The sequence below is a fragment of the Oryzias melastigma genome, linkage group LG5, assembly GCF_002922805.2.
Source record: "Oryzias melastigma strain HK-1 linkage group LG5, ASM292280v2, whole genome shotgun sequence".
NCBI classification, from domain to species: Eukaryota; Metazoa; Chordata; class Actinopteri; order Beloniformes; family Adrianichthyidae; genus Oryzias; species Oryzias melastigma.
Window position 1 is genome coordinate 17,780,092 of NC_050516.1, and position 9,627 is coordinate 17,789,718.

The 9,627-nt window shown below is 39.8% G+C and overlaps 1 protein-coding gene across 3 annotated transcripts in view; it reads right to left on the reverse strand.

The window, feature by feature from the left end:
- The window catches only part of LOC112144735 (A disintegrin and metalloproteinase with thrombospondin motifs 9), a 41,254-nt gene that overhangs the window by 14,441 nt on the left and 17,186 nt on the right, over window positions 1-9,627 (reverse strand). For all 3 annotated transcript variants that reach the window (XM_024269453.2, XM_024269454.2, XM_024269455.2), the window contains exons 23-28: window positions 9,290-9,409; window positions 6,404-6,511; window positions 6,154-6,321; window positions 3,712-3,954; window positions 1,652-1,813; window positions 1,337-1,513 (exon numbers count right to left, since the gene is read on the reverse strand). In XM_024269453.2, coding sequence (XP_024125221.1) covers window positions 1,337-1,513; window positions 1,652-1,813; window positions 3,712-3,954; window positions 6,154-6,321; window positions 6,404-6,511; window positions 9,290-9,409 — 978 coding nt within the window. The remainder of the gene's footprint in view (window positions 1-1,336; window positions 1,514-1,651; window positions 1,814-3,711; window positions 3,955-6,153; window positions 6,322-6,403; window positions 6,512-9,289; window positions 9,410-9,627) is intronic.

A 9,627-nucleotide genomic window follows, 5' to 3' on the forward strand; every position in this document is an offset into this window, starting at 1 on the left:
TGGCTACCAACTCTAATTAGCACAAATATAAAGATCCTTGACTCTACAGTTCTTAAATTAGCTGTAAGGGTCAATATTATTCTAAGGGAAACAACAGAAACGGTAGCGTCTCGGTATGGTTAGTAACTTCTCTAAAAACCACATGTGCCTATAGACGAGCTAAATTCTTGATGCAATAGCCATTTCAAAGATGCAACAGAGACATACACTCACCAACCACTTTAATAGGTACACCTTATTAGTACTCGACCCCTTTTGCCTTCATAACTGCTTTAATCCCTTGTGGCATAGATGCAACCAGGTACTGGAAACATTCCTTAGAGAGATTTTGATCCATATAGACGTGTTAGCATCACACAGTTGCAGCAGATTTGCTGGCTGCTCATCTGTGATGCCGATCTCCCACATCCCAACGGTGATCTATTGGGTTGAGATCTGGTGACTGGAGGTCATTTGAGTCCAGTGAACTCACTGTCATGTTCAAGAAACCACTCTGAGAGGATTCCAGCACTGCAGTGAATCATCTTGACCATGTCTTTATACCTAAATGCAATGAGTTACAGCCGTGTGATTGGCTGATTAGAAATTTGCTCTGATGAGCAGTTTGACAGGTGTACTTAATAAAGTGGCCCAGAGAGTGTATATGTTGTACACAGTTCAGATGTTCTCCTATGTAAGCTGGTGCTTTAGTAGTTCATTAAGTATCACCTTATGTTCAAAGATGACAAGGCCATTCTTTGGATAGTAAAAAAATAATAATAAACAGGTTTCCTACTGTATATTCCTGATGTACAAAAACATTCATCAGCATTTGCATTAAAACAGTGATTGGCTAAATGTGCAAATACAAAGAGCTAAAACACAAAATAAGACACGTTTAGTTAATGCTATATACATGGGGTAAAAAAGAACAAAATATCTTAATAAATTATCTTCAAAAACAGTATTTTACAGACTAACTTTGATGGTAATACAAAATGATCTTGGATAATAAAAAAAGCTAATAAACAGTTAATAAACAGTTTTATGGTGGCTAGGACCAACACAATTGTTTGCATACTCTTATGGTCACAACTGTCACTGGATGACATTGTTATGTACTTTTTTGGCATATTGCTAGCGAGTGTATCTTTGCTGTTTGAGTGTGAATGACAAGAAGTTCTGGCTGAAGGAATTTTTGTGGAATCGCTTGCACCATGAGCAAGCCGGAAGTACTACTGTTAGATGAACAGCAGAGGCGCCACAGCCACAACACCTCTTTACAACTGCTTGGTAAGGATCAACGTGTTAAAATATGAGTGACACTAAAAGACAAAGTATTGTTTTATGAGCGTACCGAGCTCCATGGGTCTGTGCTCCAGTGGGGGCTAGAAGGGCATGGCTGAGTATTGCACTGCTCTTGATCTGGTGGCTTGTCGTGGATCTCGCAGCTCAGATCGTTGAAACGTTCGCCGGTTGGACGCTGACACACCACCAGCCTCGTCTTTATCCCACCCCCACATGGCTTAGTGCACTGCAGACAGCAGGACAGATTGTGTGTGTTTCACGTGTTAAGATGTCATGCCCTACTGACCATTTAAAAGTGTATAAAATACAGTATTGACAAAAACTACAGTGAGTTTTATGTCAGCTTAAGAGATGCTCCTCTCACCTCTCCCCAGCTGCCGTAGGCCCACTGAGGACATGGACCCGACTCACAAGACCGCTGCTCGTTGGGTCGGCTGCTGTCCTCACAGCTGTTGGCGGGGTAACCGTTCTCGTCCTGGCAAACCACCACTCGCCGTTGGAAGCCGCCTGCACACGTGCTGGAGCACTGTTGTATCAAAAATGTATGGCAGACTCTTTAGATCAGAAAGCTAATTCACTTGTGAACTGAAGTCATTTTGATTCAGTATTTTGCTAGTAACACTGTCATTAAGGTGATTTATCAGTTGTATTTTTGTCTACATTCTATTACAAATAAAATCTTATGACAATTTCTTTTTTTTTTTATTTAAATCTAATAAATGTTTCAATTCCTCTGGGATTTGGGTTTTAATAATGGTTGCATTAAAGAACATTTTATGCCTATTCAGGGGAGAAACAGACCAGGCTTAGAGACATTTAGGTCAGATGACTGGACTTCTCTGCTGCTATATTAAAGTTTGTTTCCCCCGGACAGAGGAAGGAAAAGTACCCAGAAATAGATGTATTCTCTTCCCAGAATTATTTAAAGGTCAGAGTTATCTTTGGACAGAGATAACCACTTAATACTTTATTGCTCTGTTAAAAAAAAACAAAAAAAAAAAAACGTAACAATGCAGAGAATAGGATCTAAGTCTGGACCGCCTGTGGCAATTATATCCTTTTATTATCTGACCTGAGGAACCTTCAACACTTTTAGACTTTTTGTATAAATATCCAAACTTCCAACTCTTATCTCAACTTTAATGGCATCCTCATCTTTTGCTTAAAATTCTGCAGCATTTCCTATAACTCGAGAAAGGAAAAAAAAAAAAAAAGTTTGAAAGAAAACAGCTAATATTGCAAGAATGACACTTTACTTAATATTTTATAATTTTGCTTAAAATGCAATTGGCCATTTGTTTATGCTGAAATGTTGCAGTTTAAAGCTTTTTAAAGAATTTGTGTTTGGGTCAAGATAAAATAAACATGCTTAACCCACAAATACCTATAAATCAAAGGTATAGTAAAACTAATAACACATTTTTGTTAGGAAATAGTTTAAAAACAATTTTGCAATTAGGAATTCTGAATGTTTGCCTTTTAAAACTAAGCAAAAGCAGATGACGGTTAATCTTGAAAGGTAGCTGCATGTTCACAGGATAATGGTTTTAGACTCTCATATGAACTGAAGCTCTTTGAAGAGAAAACTTTCTTTTTTATTATAATAAATTGCTTTTGAAAACAAAGCGCCACATTTTGTTCTCAAATTTGAAGTAAACCCAAAAGTAACAACTCTTTCAGTTCCTTAAAAGACCACTTGAGGCTCGTTTCCTCCTTGACTACATCCATGAACCTCCACTGTGGTCTTCCTCTAGGAGATTAAGATTATCAGTCAAATTTATAGAAGTTGCTGATACGACTGAAACCTGGATATTTTGCTCTAGATTAGAGGATTTTATTCTAGATATCCAGGTCCACTAAGATGTGTGTGACTCAGCTCATGATTCATTATATTATATTTTACTTTTTCTGATGGCAGCTTCTACTAGTGATCACCACAACAAATGTTATGACTGGAAGAGTTAAAGCCATAGGATGTCACCCATAATGTTAGTTATGAAGCTGTTAAGTCCCCTTATTGGTTAATCCATCCGCCAATCAAAAACACATGCCCCCTTATAGTTAGCAAATTTGAACTTTAATCAAATTAAAGCTATTCCTTTTTAAAAAAAAAAAAAAAGTCTTGTCCTCTCAGTTGTCAGGAGCAAAAAAGCAAAAACAAAAACAAACAAAAAAAAGAAAACCAGAAAAGTTTTTGACATCCTACTTACTTCAAGTGGGTAGGGTCAGATGTGTGATAAATATTGTGACTTAAACTCTAATCCAATTCTTGGAATAAGAGTCAGTGAGTTCACAAAAGAAAACAGCATGCTTTCAGTGACAGTACAACCTCACATTTAATGCAGGACTTCTCAATATCCTTTTTCCTGTCAAACGAAGGCCTTATCAAAAGGGTTTGCTGGCCAAAAGCATAAAAAGACTCACCGCGCCCCAAGGTCCGGTCCGCCACTGGTGGGACTGGCTGTGTGGAAGGCTGCTTCTGGCATTTGGCGAGGATGGCAAAGATCGGGGCTCACTGGAACGGGACGGGCATTGAGACATGGCGCAGTCCTGTTCGGTGGTAGGACGATCATCTGGATCGCACTCACTAGCATTCACTTCTTGTTCATTGAAGTCAACGCACAGCACTTGTCGCGTTGTCTTTCCCTGTCCACAGGTCACTGAGCACTAAAAGCACAAAGGTGAGGAATATATTATTTAGATTCATTAGGTTTCTTTTCAAAATAGCGCTTGATAGTCTTAAATCGTCAGCTAAGGTTTCGTGATAGTAAAAATAATGATTTCTGAATGAAAAACACTACTGCAAACACATGGTATAAGAGGAAAAATCCTCTCCAACTGGAGTTCCTGTTGATTCAGAACTACTCAGAGTGTATTTAGGATTGCTACATAGAGTCTAACTCTTAGAAACAACACTACCAGTCACTATTCCTCCCTGGTAGCTATGATCTCACATTACCCAAAGAGCTCTTTTCACAATATAAACAGTAGAAAGCTTCTGGACCATTTTAGCACGTGAATGATTTTACAGTCATTTGTCTTTAGCAGGCTTTTCTTAGAAAGAAAAAAATACAAATCAAATCTCCTTTAGCTCCTCCTAAACTTCTCCACTTTCTGTCTTACATAAAGCCCTCCAATACACTTATGCAACAGCTGCCTACTAAAAAGCATGGCCAGGGATTACACTATCCAGAAGTTTACGTAGCCCTGTCACAACGTTTCACAAGACTAAACATATGATAGGATGGCTTTGCACACATTCACTGAAGGGACATTGTGTGCTGCTGTGATGTTGAACAATAAGCACTCCTGTGACTAAAGCTTTATTGTGAAAAACATGTAGGAATAGTTTTAATAGCTTTATGAATTACATTTTTTCTTCAAAGAGTCAGAGCCTGAGTTTAATTAGCAGAAAGCTTTGAGACATGTTGCCCTTGAGATGAGCAACACTCACACAAGCCAGAACGTCAGAAACTCTCCTTTCACTACTGCCCTTTGACATAAACATCTAATCAACCAACTGTGAGGGCAGCAGCTCCATTGTTGGGATGTAGGTCAAGTTGACCTGCTTCAAACCCCGGACCAAAAAGGTAGTGTGAGGGATTTGGGAAGTTCCCTGAACATTTCAGAAATAGAAATTCTGTTTTCACACATAATGGTTTCAAACGGACCCGGGTGACATGCTCCTTTTGGCTTTCTCAAACCAGTTGGAAAAATGGTAGAGCGGAGTCAAACTGCTACTCCTCCACACTAAGAAGAGGCATCAAATGTGGTTTAGACATCAATAATATATAAATCATCATCATAACTGCATGAGGATAAAATTTGCCTCACCTTGGGAATATAAGGGAGTCCCTAATTTTGAGGTCAGTGAGTGATTTTCCAATGAGTTGGGATGATTTTACTGTTTGCACTGCATATTTGTGAGGACAAGAGGGTGCATTTGTGTGTGCTGTGCATTGTGTACTTGCAATCCGAATGCATTGTATCACTAGGACTCAGATGAGAAACATCTGTAAATAAAGAGCAGCCCCTCACCGCTGCCTCTTGCATCTCTCAGCTCCAGAAATGTTTGCTTTACTCCCATCTCCTCCTTTTGCTTTCTCACATGCAAACAATACAGAGGAGGAGAGGGGCCACATGAAAAGGGTCTATAAGATATTCAGTTAAAAAAAAACTGTTTTTCTTTCCCAGCATTCTTAATGCTACAGTTGGGTTAAAAGTCTGACATAAAGTCAAAACAGATTGGTAATATTTAAAGTCCTTTTTTTTTTAATTAAAAAAATTGTCTTGGGGGCGTGGCTTTTGCAGCTGAGCTGAGCAACCCCCCGATCCCCCCTGTAGATTACGATAGCCGACTGATTTGACCTTAGAAATAAGAACGGCGGCTCATTTGACAGCAGTCAATGGGAAAACGCCATCTTCTCTTCTCCGGCACCTGAGCTAGGCAAGCTAGCCGGGCCGGATGAGGGGTTTAGTGCATGTGCAGCAGAGCTGTTGTGACATAAAGAAGGCTCATTAATTCCTTTTTGCGACAGTTTGATTGACAGCGATTTCAAAGGAGAAAAACTCAGAAATGCACAAAGGAAATGAAAAATACCATGCAACATGTTAAAAACTAAAAAAACAGGATTTTTATTGAAAGGGGAATCTAAAAAAGGTCAATATTTTCAAAATAAAATCAGAAAAAAAACATTCTTAAAAGATTTTTTTTTTTTGTCAATAACCTGCATCATTTTCCCAAGAGCAAACGACATGCATTCAAGCGCTAATACAAATGCGGGTCCCAAAAACCTCGCTAATCAATGCAATTATGAACAAATACAAACATAAATAATTTAAGCTTAAATTTGGTGGATCCCTTACCACTGTCCATTCCAACACTTTCCACTGTCCACAAGCTACAACGGAGCACACCCCGCTGGCAGGAGGTTTTGGTAGGTGAGCGCATGCTGAATCATCTGCCAGTCCACCTTGGTCGTCACGGCAACTCACAAAGCGCATCCATGTTCCTTTGCCACAGCTGGCGCTACACTGTCGTGAAGAGAGGAAGCGTTAAGAAGCCGGAAAGCACAAAGTAAACAAACCAGTCTGGAAGTGTGAGAATGGAACAAACCGGGGCCCACGAGCCAAACCGCCACTGGGTTTTGTGACCCTGGTGGGAAGGCACTTTGGTTCCTGGGGGAACGGGGTGGCTGTTGGGACACTGGGCAACTTCACAGTCCTGTGAAAGATGGGACGTATACACCCGTTCATGCATTGATTAACACAATGAATACACTGTAACAACATCTGTCCCTGACCGCAAAATGCCAGGAATATCAGAGATAGCTGCTCTGACAGAAACACTTGGTAACAACCTAAACCATTTTCCTTCAGTCCTACATTTGAAAGTAGTTGTGTTTCCCATCAGCCCCTCCCCCACCGCTATCAAAACAAAATTAACTGGGTCTGCCCTGTCAGTTCAAACTATGGGTTGTGGCAGTAAGCCACTCAGCATAAAGCCCTGATCCCTGTCATAACAGGTCATAGTGGAGTGGTATTCAGGGGCTCCAATGCCCATGCTGGCGTGGTTAGAAACTCCACCCCCTTAGTCTCTCACCTTCCGCAGTCTACCCCGCTCCCAACCCCCCCTTCATGCCATTTGGTGCCCTCTGAACCCCGTCTCTTGAGTCGAGGACCCTAATCAGGCTGCACACACTTTGGGTAAACTACACATTCCACACTCAGCGTCTTTAAGCAAACACCAGAATATTTATGTATAGATAAATGTAGTCATCTCAACCCCCTGTCCACCTATCTGACCTTTTTCTAAGCCCTCTTGGGTGGTGGGTAGCAGTCGTGCAGGGACTAGCGGTCTGGTGGCCCACTTCATGGTTGGCTGATCAGAATCACAGCGAGGTGAGGCGCCTGCTTCAGGGTCACTGGTCACCAGTCTCTGCCGGCCCAGGCACCGGAATTAAGAGCTGCTGCAACTAGAGGGGGGCCTCATCCTGAGCCTGCATGCTCAGCCCTCTGAAATGGGTTAACGCCCCACGCTGACCAAACAAAACTCACATTCAGCTCAAAATACGGTAAGTTTCTTTGGAAATTTTGTGCCTCGAAGTTTTCATGTGAGAGAAACAGAGGCTAAACATAGACGCATTAAAGGATTCATTTTAGGTAATCCAACTGTTTAAAACTGTGGGATTATTATAGATTATAGTTGCTCTGACACAAGTGCTCCTATAGTTAATGATACAGATAAGAAAATAAAAATAACAATCTAAAAGAGCTTTTAAAGTCAAAGGTTGACTCTACTCTGTGGGAACCATAACAATAACCTTATGCTCAGATTATAAATAATAACTATAACTAGTAGATTGGTTTAGCATGTTCTCAAACTTATCTGAATACCTTCTTTATTAAATGTTACTGAAATTGTTATACCTCACAACAAATTAAATCAAAACTACTGATCAACTCATAATTAATTTTGTTGAAATAATATATATATATATATATATATATAAATATATATATATATATATATATATATATACATACTGTATATAATTACAACATTTTTTGTTATTTACCATGGGTCAAGAATTATAAATTTAAGGTTTAAGATCATGAACAGAAAACTGATTTCTTTATAGATGAAAATGGGTTTTAGAGGGTCTAATCTGTAGCAACAGACCTGAGTTGGACAGTCTTTTGTTCAGTAACTGTAACAGGAAAAGTGAATTATAAGTAAAATTGTTAAAATAAAAAAAATTGGATGTCACTCATCCAGTGCCACTACATTCCTTTCAGAAAACTCAGAAAACTTTGCCAATATCTCCTATATTGTTAGACTACATTATGTCCAGTCCTTTAAAGGTTTAATCCTTTAACTGTATATGAGAACTGGACAGAGTGAGTGTGACGTCACCAATAGAGAACAAATTAGCTCAAACCAAATTATGTCAGTTCAGTTGCCATTTGTGATTCGAACGCCGCCATGTTGGAGCCAGATGACGACAATAAACAGTGATTTGTTGAGTTGGTTGTACTACTGAAAGTGGGTCCAGGAGAATCTTTCAATCAAACACTGAATTCCCACCCTTATCCTTAACTACTAAAAACAATATAGTGTGGGACTATATAGTACCCTGGATTTTAAAAGCAATTCAGACACCATGTTCACTAATATTATTTTGTTTTTCTAAACGCCAGATATGCTGTCACCAATTTCACAAAGTGAAAATCGAATCAATACGAACATACACAGCGTGTATTTCTGACTCCACGGGGTTTTGAAAATGAAAATGTGGAGTGTTTGTTAAAAAATTATATTTAAACACATTTTTTTGCATACATTTTTCGACCGTAATGCGTTGAGGTCTATATTTGCTAATGTAGAGAGCATGGGTGCATGCTAGTTTTTCACAAAGACTTCTGGGAAATTTCAAGGGCACTCGATTTTTGAATTCTTGATTTGAACAGCAGTGCAAAATAGTGAACACACTATATAGTCAACTATGTATATATACTTTTATCGAGGCCAGTTTACAATTTGAGTAACTTGAAATAAAAAAAGATATTATGAAAAAAATATTAGGATTAACAAGAAAATGTTGAAAAAATGTAGCAGAGAAAGAATGGTTATTCTGACAAAAATAATGACTAAGTCATAGCTGTTCATTTCTCAATTAAAGTCTATAGGATTTTGGCTTCTTGGAGTCAGCGGGTACTTCCTGTTTGGAGAAAGAAGGGGGAGGGGTCACTCAGTCCAGTGCTCATATACAGTTAATGGTTTCAGCTGTCCTGAAGGTGTTTTTTTTGTGAATGGGGGGGGGGTTTACACACTCAGACTGCTGTTGTTCATCATAAATAATCCCTACCCAGAACCCCTCAGACATAAGGAAACACACAAGAGAAGAAGTGTACATTTATGTGTTGATGTTGCAAGTTACTGCTTCTCTCACAACACAGCAGATGCTGGCTAAGAAAGCCTTGCAGATAAACGCCCCCTTACCTGGGTGTTAGTGGGTCGGGTGGCAGCGTTACACTCAGTATCGTCCATAACAGCACCGTAGGAGCCCACCACACATTTCACTGCTCGCATCTGGTAGCCTGGCCCACAAGAAGTAGTGCACTGAGTTCAAAGAGAAAAAAACAGGGGGGAGTGGTGGAGAAATGTGTGAGAAACAGTGAGAAAAAGACACAGAAGGTAAGCAGAAAACAGATGGTTCTCCAGAGGAAACCCCCAAGCAAAATAAATAAAAAAATTAAAGCCGCAAGCGGCGTTGGATGGCCCGCAGTCGCTACCCGCCCTCACCCTCGCCGCTGCCCGCCCTCGCCGCAGCCCGCCCT